Source organism: Pseudophryne corroboree, chromosome 7, assembly GCF_028390025.1.
Source record: "Pseudophryne corroboree isolate aPseCor3 chromosome 7, aPseCor3.hap2, whole genome shotgun sequence".
Lineage (NCBI taxonomy): Eukaryota > Metazoa > Chordata > Amphibia > Anura > Myobatrachidae > Pseudophryne > Pseudophryne corroboree.
The window spans coordinates 248,129,691-248,152,371 of record NC_086450.1 but is presented as its reverse complement, the minus strand read 5'-3'; the positions used below and the strand labels follow the sequence as shown (position 1 = coordinate 248,152,371).

The 22,681-nt window shown below is 47.4% G+C and overlaps 1 protein-coding gene across 6 annotated transcripts in view; it reads right to left on the bottom strand.

Moving 5' to 3' along the window:
• The window catches only part of KALRN (kalirin RhoGEF kinase), a 1,402,249-nt gene that overhangs the window by 317,569 nt on the left and 1,061,999 nt on the right, over positions 1–22,681 (bottom strand). For all 6 annotated transcript variants that reach the window (XM_063934074.1, XM_063934073.1, XM_063934072.1 and 3 more), the window contains 4 exons: positions 16,478–16,660; positions 6,834–6,952; positions 6,323–6,389; positions 5,146–5,255 (listed from right to left, as the gene is read on the bottom strand). In XM_063934074.1, the coding sequence (XP_063790144.1) occupies positions 5,146–5,255; positions 6,323–6,389; positions 6,834–6,952; positions 16,478–16,660 (479 nt within the window). The remainder of the gene's footprint in view (positions 1–5,145; positions 5,256–6,322; positions 6,390–6,833; positions 6,953–16,477; positions 16,661–22,681) is intronic.

Sequence of the window (22,681 nt, the reverse complement as noted above, 5' to 3'; positions counted from 1 at the left end):
AGAGGGAAGAAAAGTTGACTTACCCGCAGTTGCCTTGGAGATCCACACATCTAGCGCTTCCCCAAACAGAGCCTGACCTGTGAAGGGTAGGTTCTCCACACTCTTCTTGGATTCCGCATCCGCAGACCATTAGCGCAGCCAGAGTCCTCTGCGTGCTGAGACAGCCATGGAGGTAACAATTTACCAATTTCTTTCCGTCATAAAAGCAAGCGGATAGTTTACGAGTTATCTTACATTGCAGGGACGCCTGCGAGGTCATAGGAGTCACCTAAAGGCAGCTATTTCTAATTAGTGGAGTTCCCACATGTGCACTAAGGTTTCAATATATGTTTTTAGGAGATAATTTCTCTGTGTAGAATAGGATGTGTTTTAGAGGCACTAAATGTTATATGTTTGATTTGTGCATTATATGAAATCCGGCCGGTAATTGTATAATTATATACATCTTATATATTTATATATATTTTATTGTGGGAATGAATAAAAATCTTTAATTAAATGCTAAGCGCAGTTCCAAGTTTTTTTGTTTTTTCTTGTTGTATCTAAGTGGTGGCAGAGGAACCAAGCCCCAGGAACGTGCGGCTAACATTTGATTTAAACATCAGCGCTCAATTCTGTGTTTTCTTCTTAGCCATGGAAGAAGCCCTTGCATTCAGATGTCCAAGGTCTTTCATGGCTTCCAGCATGAAACCTGCAGAATCCTGCATGTGATGTAAAAACAATGCAATGTCACTTCTATCCATAGAATCTAACTACTCTAGTAAAGTGCCTGACCACTTTACTATGGCTTTAGAAATCCATGCACAAGCAATAGTGGGTCTTAAAGCTACGCCATTTGCTGCGTATAAAGATTTTAGTGTAGTCTCAATCTTGCGGTCAGCTGGCTCTTTAAAAGCGGTGGACACAGGGACAGGTAAAACCACTTTCTTAGACAACCTAGAAACAGAAGCGTCTACTACCGGCAGGTTTTCCCACTTTTTCCTATCCTCCTCAGGGAAAGGAAAAGCAATGAGAACCCTTTTAGGGATCTGAAATTTTTTCTCCGTATTTTCCCATGATTTTTCCTTGGACGCAGGGAAGGTAATGGAGGACTTCTTATTGTCAGTAAAGTAAGCCTCCTCAACCTGCTCAGGTACTTTCTCAGAAATATGTAAAATGTCCCTAATGGCCTCAATCATGAGTTGCACCCCCTTAGCAATGGATGCCTCACCCCCAGAATATCCCCCTCACCGTCTCCTGTATCAGAGTCAGTATCCGTGTTGTCTTGCATTATTTGGGCAAGAGCACGCTTTTTAGGATATATATCAGGGGTCTTGGATGAGGTAGCGGGAGCAGAATACGACAAAACCTCTACAGAGCTTTTCAAAACCTGTGTTTCAGTCTCATTATGAGCTATCCTAGATGAAATCTGGGATATCATTCCCTTAAAAGAAGCCACCCATGGGGGTTCGGATTCAGAAGGCTGAGACAGTATATTGCATTCCTGAGTACATGGAATAGACTCCTCTGGAGAAGACACATACTCTGCAGCACAAGATACAGAGTCCCTAGACATGGAAATGTGAGATATATACACATACACACACAGGAAAATATCAGACACAGTTTCCCACAAAGTAACTTCAGAGAGACACAGAGTATAAGGAGACAGCAAACACAACGCCCCAGTAGGCAGTTATTATAATAAATGCCTGGCGCTGATTGAGTGACCTTAATAGATTAAACAGTTAATAACACTCCCCCCCTCCTTTCTATAACACCCTGGTACTGCAGAGGATAACTGGAGTTAAGTGGAGGGCTGCGCTCCCTGTCAGCGTCTCTGTAGTGTGATCTGCAGGGAGAAAATGGCGCTGGCGAGTGCTGGATCCGCTCTAAGGAGAAGCCCCGCCCCCTGTAATGGCGCGTCTTCCTGTATTTATTATTTTATACTGGCCTGAGGTGTGCTTGCTGCTAACAGTGGGATTAGCCCCTGTTAGCTTAGTTGACCAGTGTTAGGGTATTGCGCTGGCCTAGGGCGCCCCTCACAGAGCCACACAACGTGTACCCCTGAGCCCTCCGGAGCGCAGCTTCAAAGCTGCGCTCCCACCCTTGTGCCCCCATTCCCGCCGGCGCCCCGCTTACCGGGGTGCCGGCGTCATACTCACCACTGCATCTTCTGGCTCTGTTAGGTGGTGGCGGCAGTGCTGCGGGAGCGAGCGGTCACCTCGGGGGCTTGCGATCATCACCCACAGGAGCTCAGTGTTCTGTTAGCAGAGATAGGAGCCATTAACCTCTAAGGTTGGATCCTACTCCCCCCTTAAGTCCCACAAAGCAGGGAGGCTGTTGCCAGCAGCCTCCCTGTACCTAACATCTCTTAAAAAATAATAAAACTAGAAAAGCCCCTAGGAGCTCCCCTAGCTGTGGCCGGCTCCACCGGGCACATTTTCTAAACTGAGTCTGGTAGGAGGGAGATAGAGGGAGGAGCCAGCCCACACTATTAAACTCTTAAAGTGCCCATGGCTCCCAAGGGACCCATCTATACCCCATGGTACTAATGTGGACCACAGCATCCTCTAGGATGTAAGAGAAATATCTGCTGCTTTGAAGGTCCCAATGAGCACAGTGGCGTCCATCATCCGTAAATGCAAGTAGTTCGGAACCACCAAGACTCTTCCTAGAGCTGGCCGTCCGTCTAAACTGAGCGATTGGGGGAGAAGGGCCCTAGTCAGGGAGGTGACCAAGAACCCGATGGTCACTCTGTCAGAGCTACACCATTCCTCTGTGGAGAGAGGAGAACCTTCCAGAAGGACAACCACCTCTGCAGCAATCCACCAATCACGCCTGAATGGTAGAGTGGCCAGACGGAAGCCACTCCTTAGTAAAAAGTACATGGCAGCCCGCCTGGAGTTTGCCAAACTGCACTTGAAGGACTCTAAGACCATGAGAAACAAAATTCTCTGGTCTGATGAGACAAAGATTGAACTCTTTGGTATGAATGCCGCGTGAATGCCAGGCGTCATGTTTGGAGGAAACACACTGCTCATCACAAGGCCAATACCATCCCTACAGTGAAGCATGGTGGTGCCAGCATCATGCTGTGGGGATAATTTTCAGCGGCAGGAACTGGGAGACTAGTCAGGATGGAAGGAAAGATGAAAGCAGCAATGTACAGAGACATCCTCCTGCTCCAGAGCGCTGTTGACCTCAGACTGGGGCGACGGGTCATCTTTCAGCAGGACAACGACCCTAAGCACACAGCCAAGATGTCAAAGGAGTGGCTTCAGGACAACTCTGTGAATGTCCCTGAGTGGCCCAGCAAGAGCCCAGACACGAATCCGACTGAACATCTCTGAAGATATCTGAAAATGGCTGTGCACCGATGCTTCTTATCCAACCTGATAGAGCTTGAAAGGTGCAGCAAAGAGGAATGGGTGAAACTGCCCAAAGATAGGTGTGCCAAGCTTGTGGCATCATATTCAGAAAGACTTGAGGCTGTAATTGCTGCCAAAGGTGCACGCTGCCATTATGGGGTATTGTGTGTAGAATTTTGAGGGATAAAATGTATTTATTCCATTTTGGAAAAAGGCTGTAACATAACAAAATGTGAAAAAAGTGAAGTGCTGTGAATACGGATGCACTGTACAACCTCGATGTTATCCCTGTGGAGCCCTATGGAACCTGAAGAAGAAATGAATCTTATTCACAACACAATGTGACTAGGATGCACAAGGAGACTGTGCGGTTTAATTTGATGTACTGTATGACACTTGAATGTTGTGTGTGACTGAGTCTGTATACAAAACAGAACAAAACTTGTATTGGAAAAAAGCCGTGGCTGCTACATTATAACATTTTGTGTACACATTCAGAGACTCAATCACATACAGATATATGTCTCATAGATCAAAATAATCAGAACAGTTCTGTATCCTAGTCGCATTGCGTTGCAAATAAGATGCATTTTCAGCAAAAAAGAAACAAAAAAGATGCCCAACACTAGAAGATTCTCACGTGACCCGTTCCAAGAGGGGCTTCTTTGGCACGATTGCAGCAAAGATGTATGAGGAGACATCTGTATCTTGTGTGACCCTGCTTTTTGTCTAGTGAATAAATATATATATATATATATATATATACAGATGGAGCCACGCGCGCCTTTCGCTGAGAGCGTCCCAGTCCACATGGGCGCGTGCGCCCATGACAGAGATGCACCCCATTCACTTGAATGGAGAGCGTCTCCGTTCGTGCGCCCGGACATAGACGTTCAGAATGGAAGCGTCTCTGTGCACTCCCAGCGTAACTAGGCGGACGGAACGCCTAGTCACGCCGGGAGTGCTCGTTTGCGATGGAGCACACACATGGGTGTGGTATGTTGGGGTAGACTAGACTTAGGTCGACAGTGTCTAGGTCAGCCACTATTGTTCGACAGTAAGTAGGTCGACAGGGACTCTAGGTCGACATGCGTTTTTTCATTTTCTTGGTGTCGTTTTTTTTCATAGAGTGACCGGGAACCCCAATTAGTGCACTCTGTCCCCTCGCATGGCTCACTTCACTCGCCATGCTTCGGGCAAGGTGCCTTGCTGCACTACCATTGTACTCGGCACAGGTTACCATTCCCAATCGTAATCCACGTGGATCGTAAAGTATGAAAAAGTTCAAGAAATGAAAAGAATGTGAAAAACTCATGTCGACCTTTTGTCATGTCGACCTAGAAACCATGTTGACCTACTTACTGTCGACCAATAGTGGTCGACCTAGACATTGTCGACCTAGAGACCGGATCCCCACACACACACACACAGTAAGTTTTGCTGTGTTTTTCTGAATATAAACCAATTCTTCACAGTGGTGTAATGCCAGGGTGCTTCAGTGTCACATTCACTACAAAGAAACAACATGTGTGCTGCAAAGAGAAGGCTGGAATCTGGGCACGTGGCATCCTGAGGATACACCCAGCATGCAGGACTGTACCAAGGGGGATGACAACTGTGACCATTTTGTGGGGTAAAAGATGGACACAGTTGTCATCTCCCTTAGTACAGCCCTGTGTTATATTGAATCCCTAATGGTAAATTTTTATATTACAGTATGTAAATCCCCATCACAAATAAAATAGTGTCCTTCATAAGAGTCTGATCAATGGACTCTTTGAGAAAACTCACTCACTTGTTGTGGAAGTCATAGAGCTCCTGAATATTCCCAAAAATGATGTGCTCCTTATTTAGGATGCCGGGGGGGATTTCTTCTACACCGCTGGTCATCTCCCAAAGGTATGTCTGAAAGAGAGAACACAAACTGAGGTCTGAGAGGATGCTCATCAAATTTTACACATAATGATGTAATCTCCAAGTGTGGCAGAGGAGAAGCCTCGGCAATAACCCGTGTCCAGCTTGCAGTGTGAATGGGTTTCAAGCCGCTGTGACATGGCTTGAAACCCGTGTTCAGTGACCCGGGCTGGACCAGAGATTTTGGTGTGAATGGGAAATTGCTGATCGTGGGAGAGATGATAGGACTTATACTGGGTACACACTATGCGAGTTGTAACGATAAATTGTTCACATCGTATAGTGTGTATGTACCATGTCGCTGGAGACTTTTTTTAAGTGAAACCAGTGTGTTTTCAAAAGAGACAGACCCCTTTTTGGACGAAAACAGGGCTATTTTCTGGGATTTGTTTCTCCTGTCTGAGGCTTATAGGGAATAAACACGGTATCTTCAGGGAGAGGAACGGCGAATGCAGGCGCGTCTACAACACTTTCGGTGTGGCTGCATGATGTCACACACAGCCACTGCAAAACAAAGGATGGCACCGGTCCGCCTGCAGGCGTGGGTCAACATTGCAATTTATCGCAAGGTGGTGCAACACACATGCTGGGCGGCCCTGCCCTGTGCTAGGCGGTTCCCATCATGTGAGTATATGGACGCAGATTTTGCTGTGGAAGCAAGATCTGCATCCATCTCTGAATAGCCCCCATAGTGGTATTGGGGGATGTAGTGTTGTGATGTAGTGCAGTGTTTAGTGGGATGCAGTGTAGTGATGTAGCACAGAGTATTGGGGGATGCAGTGTATTGATGTAGTGCAGTGTTTAGTGTGATGTAGTGCAGAGTTTAGTGGGATGTAGTACAGAGTATTGGGGGATGTAGTGCAGCATATAGGGGAGTGCAGTAGTGTAGTGCATCGGATTGTTTTTCTTTAGTGGGGGGAGGCGGCTTGGTGGGGGACCCAAAGCATGTGTTTGCACCTGGGCCTACTACTCACTAGTTCTGCCACTGCACTGTACTCATTTTAGGACAGTTTAATTAAAGTGTCCTCTTGTCTGAAGATGTCTGATAAGCACATTACCTCCATACACTCGTGCAGGTCCCGGACATAGGCTTTCTCTGTTTGGAGCAGCTCAGCCATGATAAATCTGGGGCAGAAAATTATTGTTACCAGGATTAATAAGAAAGCCCAATCGCTTAATTGAACAAAAACTTTGATCATACACACCACAGACCGGTATTACATTTTGTAACCTAAACTCTAATTGCTCAGTTTCGGTTCTGCCACATTGGCCTGAGGAAGAGGGAATTGTGTGGTTCTGAGTAACTAGAAAAATGAGAGCAGTGAGGAGAGTAAATGATCTACACAGTATGATATATCTGACAAAACCATCCACCAGCCCCGTTTTCCAATACTCCCCTTGCACTTGCTATAATAACATCAGAATAAAGTTAATGTTGGTAAGAATGGATTCTCAAACATAGCAATATAGCTCAGGGGGAGTGGACACTCCAGGGAATGCCACATGAGCACAGATCCAGATTTATCTGGCCCTCGTTTTAGGCACAATAGATCAGGATTCCCGTCTCACTCTTTTTTCCTTGCAGATTTCCTCTTCTCCTCGTTGATCTCATGACTGGCGTCCCGCAGTTTCACTTCTGGGTCTGTCAAGATGGCTGGAACTATGTCGAGTTCCAGATCTTTATTGTCCTGGAAACAGAAGCATGTTCATTATGAGTGACTTATAAACAATTGCAGAGATGAGTGATTTAATTTCTTTTCTAAATCTCTACATGAGACAAAGATAATTTGTTCCCTGAAACCAAAAACCATTTCAAACTTTTAAATATAACAACTTCAACATCTGTAAAATGGGTAATGCTTTGATGAATAAGTTGGTAAGCCCACCTATTCATCAAAGCATACCCTTCCGATGGGTGCAGTATGGTATGCTGGCCGTTGGGGACCCGGCGCACAGCATACCGGCACCAAAATCCCGCAAATGAGCCCAAGAGGGAGAAACGGTGTTGGTATCCCGGCTGTCGGGATTCCGGCACCGGTATAACCTAGTCCTGAGGCTGCTCCTCCATCCCCCTGCCTCATGCCTTGAACATCTCTGCTTTGCTTACATACTGACATCAGCCTGCCTCCTGCTTGCTTGCACCTTATGTCAGCTGTCTGTCGCCCCTTCCCACTAGATTGTTAGCTCTTCAGAGTTGGGCCCTTTTTCCTCTTGTTGTCAAAGCCCTCTTCAAGACACATTTCACTCACAGCTCTCTCCTACTCAGCGACCAGCTTTTTCTCCTGCTGGTAAAGGCTCATCTCTATCTATGGTCGCCAGCCCCAAGTACAGGTAGTATGATGATTACTCCCTCGCTACTTACATCTTAGCTGTATTATATTTTGAGAAATGTGATGCTTTGTTACCTGTACTCTATTTTTGTTATTTATTTACTGTAATGCTTAGTTTTGTCTCCCTGTACTGTCCTTTGTACGCTGCTGCGAAACACTTGTGGCGCCTTATAAATAAAATGTAATAATGATAATAATAATAATAATGCTGATTGTTCTATTTTGGTTAATATATACTATAATCCCTTCTCACAAACGCCAGAATAATCACTGCCATATAACAGTTTATCAATCTGTACATTCTTTATAGTCCACAGTCAACTTTAATAAAAACATCCCAATCTTCCTTAGGGTGGGTACACACTACAATTTTATTGCCACGATTTGCTGCATCAAAATGACAAATTTTCTATATCGGAAAATAAGAATTTACTCACCGGTAATTCTTTTTCTCGTAGTCCGTAGTGGATGCTGGGAACTCCGTAAGGACCATGGGGAATAGCGGGCTCCGAAGGAGGCTGGGCACTCTAGAAAGATTTATGACTACCTGGTGTGCACTGGCTCCTCCCACTATGACCCTCCTCCAAGCCTCAGTTAGGACACCGTGCCCGAACGAGCTGACATAATAAGGAAGGATTTTGAATCCCGGGTAAGACTCATACCAGCCACACCCATCACACCGTACAACTCGTGATACTATATCCAGTTTTACAGCATGAAAACAACAGAGCCTCTCAACAGATGGCTCAACAATAACCCTTTAGGTAACAATAACTATTTACAAGTATTGCAGACAATCCGCACTTGGGATTGGCGCCCAGCATCCACTACGGACTACGAGAAAAAGAATTACCGGTGAGTAAATTCTTATTTTCTCTGACGTCCTAGTGGATGCTGGGAACTCCGTAAGGACCATGGGGATTATACCAAAGCTCCCAAACGGGCGGGAGAGTGCGGGTGACTCTGCAGCACCGAATGAGAGAACTCCAGGTCCTCCTCAGCCAGGGTATCAAATTTGTAAAATTTTGCAAACGTGTTTGCCCCTGACCAAGTAGCAGCTCGGCAAAGTTGTAAAGCCGAGACCCCTCGGGCAGCCGCCCAAGATGAGCCCACCTTCCTCGTGGAATGGGCATTTACAGATTTTGGCTGTGGCAGGCCTGCCACAGAATGAGCAAGCTGAATTGTACTACAAATCCAGCGAGCAATAGTCTGCTTAGAAGCAGGAGCACCCAGCTTGTTGGGTGCATATAGGATAAACAGCGAGTCAGATTTTCTGACTCCAGCCGTCCTGGAAACATATATTTTCAGGGCCCTGACAACGTCTAGCAACTTGGAGTCCTCCAAATCCCTAGTAGCCGCAGGCACCACAATAGGCTGGTTCAGGTGAAACGCTGACACCACCTTAGGGAGAAACTGGGGACGAGTCCTCAATTCTGCCCTATCCATATGGAAAATCAGATAAGGGCTTTTACATGATAAAGCCGCCAATTCTGACACTCGCCTGGCCGAAGCCAAGGCCAATAACATGACCACTTTCCACGTGAGATATTTCAGATCCACGGTTTTTAGTGGCTCAAACCAATGTGATTTTAAGAAACTCAACACCACGTTGAGATCCCAAGGTGCCACAGGAGGCACAAACGGGGGCTGAATATGCAGCACACCTTTCACAAATGTCTGAACTTACTGAAGCTAGTTCTTTTTGAAAGAAAATCGACAGAGCCGAGATCTGTACTTTAATGGAGCCTAGTTTAAGGCCCATATTCACTCCTGCTTGCAGGAAATGCAGAAATCGACCTAGTTGAAATTCCTCTGTTGGGGCCTTTCCGGCCTCGCACCAAGCAACATATTTCCGCCATATGCGGTGGTAATGCTTTGCAGTTACATCTTTCCTGGCTTTAATTAGCGTAGGAATGACTTCCTCCGGAATGCCCTTTTCCTTCAGGATCCGGCGTTCAACCGCCATGCCGTCAAACGCAGCCGCGGTAAGTCTTGGAACAGACAGGGCCCCTGCTGCAGCAGGTCCTGTCTGAGTGGCAGAGGCCATGGGTCCTCTGAGATCATCTCTTGAAGTTCCGGGTACCACGCTCGTCTCGGCCAATCCGGAACCACGAGAATTGTGTTTACTCCTCGCTTTCTTATTATTCTCAATAACTTTGGTATGAGAGGCAGAGGAGGGAACACATAAACCGACTGGTACACCCACGGTGTCACTAGAGCGTCCACAGCTATCGCCTGAGGGTCCCTTGACCTGGCGCAATATCTTTTTAACTTTTTGTTGAGGCGGGACGCCATCATGTCCACCTGTGGTTTTTCCCAACGGTTTACCAGCATCTGGAAGACTTCTGGATGAAGTCCCCACTCTCTCGGGTGGAGGTCGTGTCTGCTGAGGAAGTCTGCTTCCCAGTTGTCCACTCCCGGAATGAACACTGCTGACAGTGCTAGTACATGATTCTCCGCCCATCGGAGAATTCTTGTGGCTTCTGCCATTGCCATCCTGCTTCTTGTGCCGCCCTGTCGATTTACATGGGCGACTGCCGTGATGTTGTCTGACTGGATCAACACCGGCTGGTGTAGGAGCAGGGATTTTGCTTGACTTAGGGCATTGTAAATGGCCCTTAGTTCCAGAATATTTATGTGAAGGGAAGTCTCCTGACTCGACCATAGTCCTTGGAAGTTTCTTCCCTGTGTGACTGCCCCCCAGCCTCGAAGGCTGGCATCCGTGGTCACCAGGACCCAGTCCTGTATGCCGAACCTGCGGCCCTCTAGAAGATGGGCACTCTGCAGCCACCACAGTAGAGACACCCTGGTTCTTGGAGACAGGGTTATTAAGCGATGCATCTGAAGATGCGATCCGGACCATTTGTCCAACAGGTCCCACTGAAAAATTCTGGCATGGAACCTGCCGAAGGGAATTGCTTCGTAAGAAGCTACCATCTTTCCCAGGACCCGCGTGCAATGATGCACCGATACCTGTTTTGGTTTCAGGAGGTCTCTGACTAGAGATGACAACTCCCTGGCTTTCTCCTCCGGGAGAAACACTTTTTTCTGGACTGTATCCAGAATCATACCCAGGAACAGTAGACGTGTCGTCGGAACCAGCTGTGACTTTGGGATATTCAGAATCCAGCCGTGCTGGTGCAGCACTTCCTGAGATAGTGCTACTCCCACCAACAACTGTTCCTTGGACCTCGCCTTTATTAGGAGATCGTCCAAGTACGGGATAATTAAAACTCCCTTTTTTCGAAGGAGTATCATCATTTCCGCCATAACCTTGGTAAATACCCTCGGTGCCGTAGACAGTCCAAACGGCAGCGTCTGGAATTGGTAATGGCAATCCTGTACCACAAATCTGAGGTACTCCTGGTGAGGATGGTAAATGGGGACATGCAAGTAAGCATCCTTGATGTCCAGGGATACCATGTAATCCCCCTCGTCCAGGCTTGCAATAACCGCCCTGAGCGATTCCATCTTGAACTTGAATTTTTTTATGATTGTGTTCAAGGATTTCAAATTTAGAATGGGTCTCACCGAACCGTCCGGTTTCGGCACCACAAATAGTGTGGAATAGTAACCCCGGCCTTGTTGAAGTAGGGGTACCTTGATTATCACCTGCTGGGAATACAGCTTGTGAATTGCCGCTAGCACCGCCTCCCTGTCTGAGGGAGCAATCGGCAAGGCAGATTTTAGGAACCGGTGGGGTGGAGACGCCTCGAATTCCAGTTTGTACCCTTGAGATACTATTTGAAGGATCCAGGGATCCACCTGTGAGCGAGCCCACTGATCGCTGAAACTCTTGAGGCGGCCCCCCACCGTACCTGGCTCCGCCTGTGGAGCCCCACCGTCATGCGGCGGACTTGGAAGAAGAAGCGGGGGAGGACTTTTGCTCCTGGGAACCAGCTGTTTGTTGCAGCCTTTTTCCCCTACCTCTGCCTCTGGACAGAAAAGACCCGCCTTTTCCACGCTTGTTTTTCTGGGTCCGAAAGGACTGAACCTGATAAAACGGCGCCTTTTTAGGCTGTGAGGGGACATGGGGTAAAAATGCTGACTTCCCAGACGTTGCTGTGGAAACTAGGTCCGAGAGACCATCCCCAAATAATTCCTCACCCTTATAAGGCAAAACTTCCATGTGCCTTTTAGAATCTGCATCTCCTGTCCACTGGCGAGTCCATAAGCCTCTCCTAGCAGAAATGGACAATGCACTTACTTTTGATGCCAGCCGGCAGATTTCCCTCTGTGCATCTCTCATATATAAGACTGAGTCTTTGATATGGTCTATGGTTAACAGGATCGTGTCTCTGTCTAGTGTGTCAATATTTTCTGACAGTGTATCTGACCACGCAGCGGCAGCACTGCACATCCAAGCTGACGCAATAGCTGGCCTAAGTATAATGCCTGAGTGTGTGTATACAGACTTCAGGATCGCCTCCTGCTTTCTATCAGCAGGTTCCTTGAGGGCGGCCGTATCCGGAGACGGTAGTGCCACCTTTTTAGACAAACGTGTGAGCGCTTTATCCACCCTAGGGGGTGTTTCCCAACGTGACCTATCCTCTGGCGGGAAAGGGAACGCCATTAGTACCTTCTTAGGAATTACCAATTTTTTATCAGGGAAAGCCCACGCTTCTTCACACACTTCATTTAATTCATCTGATGGGGGAAAAACTACGGGTAGTTTTTTCTCCCCAAACATAATACCCTTTTTAGTGGTACCTGGGTTTATATCATAAATTTGTAACACCTCTTTCATTGCCTCAATCATGCAGTGAATGGCCTTAGTGGGCATCAGGTTAGACTCATCGTCGTCGACACTGGTGTCAGTATCAGTGTCGACATCTGCGTCTGCGGTCTGAGGTGGCGGGCGTTTCAGAGCCCCTGATGACCTTTGAGACGCCTGGACAGGCACGAGCTGAGAAGTCGGCTGTCCCACATTTGGTATGTCGTCAAATTTCTTATGTAAAGAGTCTATACGTGCACTCATTTCTTTCCATAAGGTCATCCACTCAGGTGTCTGCTCCGCAGGGGGTGACATCCCTCCTAAAGGCATCTGCTCCGTCTCCACATCATTATCCTCATCAAACATGTCGACACAGCCGTACCGACACACCGCACACACACAGGGAATGCTCTATCAGAGGACAGGACCCACAAAAGCCCTTTGGGGGGACAGAGTGAGAGTATGCCAGCACACACCAGAGCGCTATATAATACAGGGACTAACTGAGTTATGTCCCCTATAGCTGCTTTTTCTATATAACTGTATACTGCGCCTTAAATTTAGTGCCCCCCCTCTCTTTTTTACCCTTTTCTGTAGTGTAGACTGCAGGGGAGAGCCAGGGAGCTTCCTTCCAGCGGAGCTGTGAGGGAGAAATGGCGCCAGTGTGCTGAGGGAGATAGCTCCGCCCCTTTTCCGCGGACTATTCTCCCGCTTTTTTCTATATTCTGGCAGGGGTATTTTCCCACATATATAGCCTCTGGGGCTATATATTGTGGTATTTTTGCCAGCTAAGGTGTTATTATTGCTTCTCAGGGCGCCCCCCCCCAGCGCCCTGCACCCTCAGTGACCGGAGTGTGAAGTGTGTGTGAGGAGCAATGGCGCACAGCTGCAGTGCTGTGCGCTACCTTGGTGAAGACTGATGTCTTCTGCCGCCGATTTTCCAGACCTCTTGTCGCTTCTGGCTCTGTAAGGGGGACGGCGGCGCGGCTCCGGGACCGAACACCAAGGACTGGGCCTGCGGTCGATCCCTCTGGAGCTAATGGTGTCCAGTAGCCTAAGAAGCCCAAGCTGGCTGCAAGCAGACAGGTTCGCTTCTTCTCCCCTTAGTCCCTCGCTGCAGTGAGCCTGTTGCCAGCAGGTCTCACTGAACATAAAAAACCTACTTTCTATACTTTCTCTCTAAAGGCTCAGGAGAGCCCCTAGTGTGCATCCAACCTCGGCCGGGCACGAAATCTAACTGAGGCTTGGAGGAGGGTCATAGTGGGAGGAGCCAGTGCACACCAGGTAGTCATAAATCTTTCTAGAGTGCCCAGCCTCCTTCGGAGCCCGCTATTCCCCATGGTCCTTACGGAGTTCCCAGCATCCACTAGGACGTCAGAGAAATGGCTTTTTTGGAGATTACTTGGCGCTTCACTAGACTGAGTGCCACCTCGTAACTTCTATTGGACTTATCCCCAGATAGTCCAAATAGGTTCAAAAATGGGTATAGGATTTAAGAAGTAGATGGCGCTACTGTGTCTAACATAAAAGGATAGATGAAGAATCTAAAAGGATACTTCTCCTGTATGATCTGAATCCTTCTTCAAAAAATGGTCTCCTTTTTTGGATGTTATCTCGGATTCAGAGGGTACATAAAAGATATAATTGAAGAAGGATCATGTGTAGAAACTTCCTGACTTTTACAGGTTAATATGTAAAAGGTGACTTCACATTTGTAGTGGAGGTAAACCCTCTCACACACATGAATAAAATTATGTAAACGTCTTTTCGACTTTTTGTTCATAAAAATACTCATATAACGGTTTCTTTGTCATGTGATGCAATGGTAACAGTGAATGAGGTACGCTAACGGACATTCACTGTTACCATTGCATCACATGACAAAGAAACCGTTATATGAGTATTCTAGCCCCTCACTATGTAAGTGAGGTACGCTGTTAATTATTACCCTTATCCAGTTTCATTAACTCTGCATCTGGTGATAAAGATACCTTGACATATGTAACTTGATTTCTCCCTATGTAAGTGAGGTATGCTGGCGATTGTATACTCTCATAATAATTTTTATGAACAAAAAGTCGAAAAGACGTTTACAGAATTTTATTCATGTGTGTGAGAGGGTTTACCTCCACCACAAATGTGAAGTCACCTTTTACATATTAACCTGTAAAAGTAAAAGTCAGGAAGTTTCTACACATGATCCTTCTTCAATTATATCTTTTATGTACCCTCTGAATCCAAGATAACATCCAAAAAAGGAGACCATATTTTGAAGAAGGATTCAGATCATACAGGATAAGTATCCTTTTAGATTCTTCACCTATCCTTTTAACTTAGACACAGTAGCGCCATCTACTTCTTAAATCCTATACCCAAATTCTGTATATCGCCTAGTGTGTATGCAGGATTGAGAGCTCCTGGGGGTCACATGCGACATTGTCTAGTCAGCCATGCTGCACGGCAAATTAGACGATATTGTATGCGGCGCTGTGCAGTGCAATGAAGGATGGAACACAACGCAACCGTCAGAATCTCTGCCTTTCTCTCACACCTGCATATTAGCAAACAGCTAAAATAACTTCAGAGGATTAAGAATCAAGACTGAGGATCCGTTTGTCCACTTAAAAGGAATGTACTTTTACATTATTATTTAATAAACGCCTGTTTCAAGTTTCAATTTTTTTTTTCTTTTCTACATTTGCTGTGAGCGATAATGGTGAAGATTTTTGTGTTAACAGCTCTTACGTGATATTTCAGACATCATATTTTTTATTATGTTTCTTGAACAGCCTGAGGACCATTTGGATTGGTTACAGCATTTCTATAACGTTCTCTGCCCTTGCTACCACTTCTTATGATTAATGAGTAAGTGGCAGAAACATTGTGGAGTCTGGACTGTTAGAGTAATTAATATAAATACTACCAAACACAATGCTGGAAGCCTGCCTATACTTCTGATGGATAATAAACTAAATCAATAAGTAATAATAATAATCATCATCATCATTCGGAAATGGCTATTTTATATAAATAAAATGTTTACATTTAAAAAAAAAAATCAAATTAAATGACTACACTGGATGTTCACTTACATTATTAGACAAATCACTTTTAGCACATTAGCAATTAGACACACTGCATGCACCAAGTATGTGGCACATTCCATGGATTAAGGATGTACTCACTTCATGCATCAAGGATGTGTTCAGGATCGGACTGGCCCACAGGGGTACCAGGGAAACCACCGGTAGGCCCCACTGCCTGAGTGCCCACTCCTTCCTCTAGGGATCAGGTTCCAGACTGTGCACTTTTATTATACATGGTAGATATGTTGCATTACACTGCACTAGACTATTGTGTATTTCAAGCCTCTGTGGAGGTTGGCCACTCCCCCTTTGTAGGCTGGCCACACCCTTAAGTATGGGACCCTATCACTGCATTCCCCCGGTGGGACCTTCATGCCCCAGTCCGGCACTGGATGTGTTGTACTCCATGCATCAAGGATGTGCCCACCTGATTTGTACACTGGAAATTGCAGTTTCTCCTTTAAATTTTTTTTATCTCTTTTGCTTAAATATAAGCATGGAATATAAATCTACTATTTTGTTTAGGCTGAGAACCACACTAAACAATTAGATTGGTGATTCCCTATCAGTGTGTCAGGACAGGTGGGTGTGTCACAATACCAGGAATGCTCTTAAAATAGAGGATATGCAATTAGAATTAATTCTATTTTAATGGTTTATGGCACAAAGTAGCTGGAATTCACTTTGATTTTCAAAAATGCTGGCACTTTTAGGCACATTAAGATAATGAATTGTGCGATTTTTGTATCATGTCGCCACTTAGTTTGAGAACATTGGGGCCCAGATTTATCAAGCTTCGAAGAGTGATAAATTGCACGTTGATAAAGTACCAATTAATCAGCTCCTGTAATTTTTCAAACACAGCCTATAACATGGCAGTTAGGAGCTGGTTGGCTGGTACTTTATAACCATGCAATTTTTCACTCTACAAGGATTGATAAATCTGGGCCTAAGACGTTAAAAGTGTGGTCTGGACAGGGTGTCGTACAAAAATAACAATTTGATTTTACGGTCACTGAAATAGTTACAGCAACATCCCTGTCACAGAGATGTAAGCAGCGGGGAGCATTGCGTGTCAAGTACCTCAGTGCTGATTCCAAGGGCTCTCTGCAGTGAACACTGATATTTGCCCATCCGCAGTGAGAATTCTCTGTAATATTTATTCACAGTAGTCACCCATTTCTTCAGCTCAGTGGCATGAACGTGGCCTTTCTCCACAAAGCTGTCTGCCAGCTGGATCAGGAGACGTACCTTCTCCTTGGTTTGCTGTCAGGACAGAGAGAAAGTAACATACATTAATGATAAGAGGTCACAGCTGGCTCCTGATGCTCAGTGTGTATGCACACATGATGTTGTCATCATCCCTACTTACAGTGACAATAAAATTTATGTGAACCCTTTGGAATTACATGGATTTCTGAATAAACTGGTCACAAAACGTGATCTGCTCTTCATTTAACTCACGAGAAAAGAGAAATACAGTCTGCTTAAAGTACTGATATATAAATAATCATACATTTTAATGTCTTTCTTGAATGCACTGAGTAAAAATTCACAGTGCAAGGTGGAAAAAGTATGTGAAACCTTGGATTTAATAACTGGTTGAAAATACTTTGGCAGTAATCACCTCAATCAAACCATTCCTGAAAGTGTGGAGTGAATTCAGGCTGAAATTGGCAGCAAGAAGCATCCTGGGAGGTGAAGATATCAAAGGCATAAAACCTAAGAAACATGTGTACTGAAGACCACAATTGGTCGGCGAATGCCTCGCGGCTTGCCGCCCAAGAAGGTCCTACAGACCGAGTAGAATGGATAGAAATCAAAGCTGGAACTGGAAGATCAGCCCGAACATAAGCATGTGCAATCACCATTCTAATCCATCTGGCCAGTGTCTGCTTATTAGCAAGCAGCCATGCTTGCGAAATCCAAAAAGAACAAAAAGGGCATCAGAGCATCTGACAGAGGCAGTACGGTCTATGTAGATAAGTAGGGCCATAACAACATCCAAAGAACAATCCTTAGCCGTCAGGTCTGAAGAGATAAAGGCCGGGACCACAATCTATTGGTTAAGGTGAAAAGACGAAACCACTTTAGGGAGGTAACCAGGTCTAGTCCGGAGAACCGGCCTGTCACGGTAGAAAATCAGAAAGGGGGGATGACAGGACAATGTACCTAAGTCTGAAACCCTCCTTGCAGAGGCAAAGAAGAGAACCTTGGCCGTCAACCATCTAAGGTCCACAGAGTCAAGAGGCTCGAATGGGGCTTTTTGAAGAGCCTCCAAAACAATAGACAGATCCCATGGAGTCATTGGAGGGACATAGGGAGGATGAATGCGAATCACATCCTGAAGTAAGGTGTGTACCTCAGGAATGGAGGCAACCTTGCGTTGGAACCAGACAGACAAGGCAGAATTGTGTACCTTGAGAGAGGCAAGACGAAGGCCTAAGTCTAAACGTCTTTTAAGAAATGCCTCGGGTCTTCAGCATAGTCTGAATGACCATAGTAAAGATATAATTTACACTCGCTTATGTATGTGTAAGCAGCTCCATTAATACTCTTCAGATGTCTCTTGGCGCTATTAATAATTACAATTACCTTTGACAATCTAATAACCCTAAAAAGGGTACATTTTTAATCAGCTGCATAATGTCAATTGTGCCTGTGTAAGCACAATAAAATATATACACTCCTATTGGACATAGGGGAATAACTACAATGAATTCAAGGTCACTCTGCGCTTATTGATATTTTTACCTCAGGCTTTGAAATGAGTGAAATCACATGTGTATATTTAAAAAATATATATTTAATACACAAATCACTTTGAACAATGCACAAATAGAATCAAGGCGCCTTATAAAATTCAATCAAGTATACTATTACCATACAGATAAAATTATCTATCCCTATATTAGATGAATAAAAATAATCAGAAATCAATAATATTCCAAATAGTAGCGAAATTAACCAAATTGGATTTTCATATGGAGGTGGATCAATACAGTCTCTGGACCGAATCAGTCTTTTACCAACCACTTCTTCGTAATAACCGCAATATATACAAGTGATATACTATGTGGCCACGTTCTTATATTTGCATATAACTGAAATGATGTAAATCCTGATGCAGTTTCTTTAATAGGTATACTCAGAGGTACTTGGCCTATCGGCCACGGTGGAATCAATTCCGGTGGAGTCCATTCCGGACTTTACATCGGAACCCTCCATATTCAAAAAACCTTAAAAAAACTCCAATCTGACATTCTCATAAGAGAGATGTAAACATTATATTAATTAACCCATTATATTTTTTTACAGGTATGAGCATTCAACATCATTTAACACGAGCTTCTTTATTATATATCTTCTATAGTCTGAATGACCACCTCGGAAAAACTTTTGGACCTTAGAAGCGAAGCTTCAAGAACCACGCCGTCAAAGACAGCCAGGCCAGGTATGGATGAAGACAAGGACCCTGAAGCAGAAGATCCCAACGCTGAGGAAGAGAAGGAGTTGCTCCACTGAGAGGCCCTGGAGGTCTGAGAACCAGTGACGTCTGGGCCACGATGGAGTGACTAGAATAAGGTTTCCTCCTTCTTGTTTGAACTTTTAAAGAACTCTGGGCACAGGGAAGATGTAAGGCAGGCTAAAGGTACACGGAACTGCCAACGCATCCACGAACGCTGCCTGAGGATCCCTGGATCGAGATCCGAACACCGGAACCTTGTGATTGTGTCGAGAGGCCATGAGATCCACATCCGGGAGACCCCATCTGTCTACCAGGAGTTGAAAGACCTCGGGATGAAGAGTCCACTCTCCTGCATGAACATCCTGACAACTGAGGAAGTCTGCTTCCCAGTTGAGTACACCTGGGATGAATACCGCAGATATGGCCCGTAGATTGTGTTCCGCCCAACGCAGAATGTTGGACACTTCCGTCATTGCCATGCGGCTGCAAATGCCGCCTTGATGGTTGATATAGGCCACCGTGGTGGCATTGTCCGACTGAACTTGAACAGGTCTGTTCTGTAGAATAGGTCGAGCCAGAGTCAATGCACTGAACACTGCCCACAACTCCAGTATATTGATTAGAAGCAGAGATTCTTCCCTAGTCCAACGACCCTGAAATGAGCCCTGCGTTGTCACAGCTCCCCAGCCACGAAGACTGGCGTCCATAGTTAGAAGGACCCAGTTGGGGATCCAGAAGGGATGACCCATGGTCAGTCACTGGTCATGAAGCCACCAGGCCAGTGACAGATGAACTTCAGGAGTCAAGGAGATCATTTGAGATCTGATCCGGGGAGGTAAGTCTTTCCAGTTGGAGAGGATCAACCGCTCAAGAGAGCGAGAATGAAATTGAGCATACTTGATCATGTCGAAAGACACCATCAGGGGGGCGTGGCCTGGCTAGCATAGAGGAAGGTCGGGTCTCTGCTGAGCTCCGGCTGGCACTGTATCAAAACCCACTTTTTGACCAGATTTGGAGGCCCACCGACAAGGGACTAGTCCCCTAAGCCCCACCACTACACCCACCACCTGGAGGAAGAAGCTGCGGAATCGGGGGGGCCCTGCGTTGCCCCCTGCGGATTGCGGCCTACCTCCACCCCAGAAGCCGGGGCCTCGATTTTGGAGCTGTGCCGGCGTTTCCTGGGACCCGGTTCGGCGACCCTGCAGACTCTCCCACCCACCTGAAAGGCTCTCCCTGGCACTGGGGGACTCACCCACCGGGCGCTGATCCTCGCAGGAGACCAGGGACCGGACGATCGGCGGGAGGTAAGGGCCGAGAAGTGTCTGGCTGGCAGCCGGCGGCCATCTTGCGGTTGGCGCCGCCCGGCCTCTAGACTTTACCTGGCCGATTCCCGACCTCTCCAGGCGCCTGCCCTTCCTCCCCCGTCTCACACAACACTGCAAGCAAGATCTAGCAAGATCTCTTCCCCCGCTGGCGGGGATCGACGACTGGGAGTCCTCCGGTGGACCTAACTCTCACTGATAAGCGGCGGCCATCTTGGGACTGGCAAAGCACCCATCAAACTCCCTGACTGGTGCTGGCTGTAACTAAGGCTCCCTCTTGTGGCGAATACTGGTATAGTCAACTCAGCCACTATACTTATATCTCTATAACCCTGCCTGTTCTCCTATCTCCTGAAGCCAGCACCTACTCCAGAGAAAGGCCGACGGAATAGCTCTAGCGGCTGCGTGCGGCGATTATCATACCCCGCACCCAACACTCAGACCCGCAGCTCCATCCCCCCTCTCCTGCGACCTCAATCAATCACTGGCTCTGTGCCCCTCCTGAGACTGAAGGGATCTCCTCCACCCCTGCCACCCACCTCGAAGCCCCTATACGCTCTCTTGGGAGGTGCCGGCTTGGACCACCCTCAACCTCCGGCTCTCTGCAACCCGCTCCAGCGGCGGCCGCTTGGTGAGTCTCTGGGACCGTGGTCCCTTCTGCCTCCATCCACCTAAACTCCACCGAGGCCTCCACTGGCACCCACCTGGGAGCCGCTTTCACATCACCCTGCGGTCCTCTCCCCCGCCGGGTCCCCGCCCCAGGGCTGCCCCGATCGCCGGCTGGTCCGTGCCCGGGACGCGTCCCTGTGGTCCCCGAGCGGTGGAGATAGTCTCCGGGATCCCCTCTCCTGCGACTTCGGACTCACACTCTCCAGTCCGGGCCGGGGTGCCCTCCCTCTGCTCTCGTGGTCCTCCCTGGGCGGACTCCATCTGCCGGGCTCGGCTGATGACCACACCGTAATGTCTCCTTAAGGCCCCCGAGTCACCTTCCCTGGCCCTGAGCCTCATAGCGGGAGCGCCACCCCCATTCCTCACCCTACTTTCCACCTACCCCCCTACGCCCCCAAGATGACCAGGGGTAACAAAAAATCCCAGGGGTCCGACCTCACACCATTTCTGACCAAAAAAGGCACCCCAGCCACGAACAGGCCTGACAATCCCGGCCCCTCTCAGGCCCCCTCCGAATCGGAGGCCGAAGATGACGATCTCACGCCCCTCACCCGTAAGGACTTCCTCTCCCTCCTTAAGGAGATGCGGGACATTAAGTCCTCAGTCCAAGCTCTACACTCCCTGAAATCCGATATAGCCGATATCGGCTCCAGAACTGACCAACTCGAAAGAAGAGTCGAAGAGGTGGTAACGTTCCAGCAAACAGCAGAGACCGAGTTGCATCAACTCCGTCAGGATGTTGCCCACCTCCGGGAGGAGAACGAGGACCAAGACAATAGAGCAAGGAGAAATAATATGAGGATTCGGGGTATCCCTGAGGAGGTCGAGGCATCTCATCTTGAACTCTACCTTAAACGCCTTTTCGCACACCTATCGCCCGACACCCCCGAGGAACATCTCCTCCTGGACCGAGCCCACCGGGCCTTGCGGCCGCGCTCCCAGGACTCTTCTCAGCCCAGAGATGTCATTCTCCGAATGCACTACTTCACTGCAAAGGAGGCCGTTATGAGGGAGGCCCGACGGCTGGGATCTGTGACTTTCCAAAACACCCCACTCCAGATTTTTCAGGATTTATCCCCGCTAACCTTAGCTAAACGCAGGGACTTCAAACCCATCACTTCCCTGCTCTCCCGTCACAACGTGAAGTACCGTTGGGGTTTCCCTTTCCGGATCTTAGTGTGGCACCAAGGGAAGCTCCTCACAGCTAGAGACCAACCTGAGGCCCAAACACTCCTCTCCAAACTGGGCATCCCCGTTCCTGACCAAGATGTCCACTCTCCACGCCTCCCACCACGGACACAGCGAGATTCACTTCGGTCTCCTCGTTCTGAGTGGTTCACGGTGCCGTCCTCCGGGGCCTCCCAGGCCCCACCTCCAGTGCCCTGAGAACTCTCACCTCTCTACGCTACAGCACCCTACATTGAATTGGGACGATCACTTCTGGTCGTACCCCCCCACCTGAAGTGCTACATTACCTTAGGTTCTTAGTGACCTTACCTCCTGACCCCTCGGTTGCTTCACAATAATATTGTTGTTATCCTCTATTGAAATGTTACATCGTTTGGTAGTTTAAATGTCTAACTGCCCACATATTCAAAAGTTACTCTCTTGATATGTTCCCATGCAGATACTTGACCCACTCTTTCCCCTCCTCCCCCTCCTCCTATTCTCCGCCCCTTGGGGCGGGCGCTCCGGCTATCATCTCTTCCTGTCTTCTCTCCAGCTCTCTCCCTCAGGTACCCCCAGGGGAGGCTTGCCTCCTGTCTTTCCCCGAGCGGCTCGTGACCCGCGATCGGGGCCCCATGCCGCGCCCCCACAGGGCCCCGG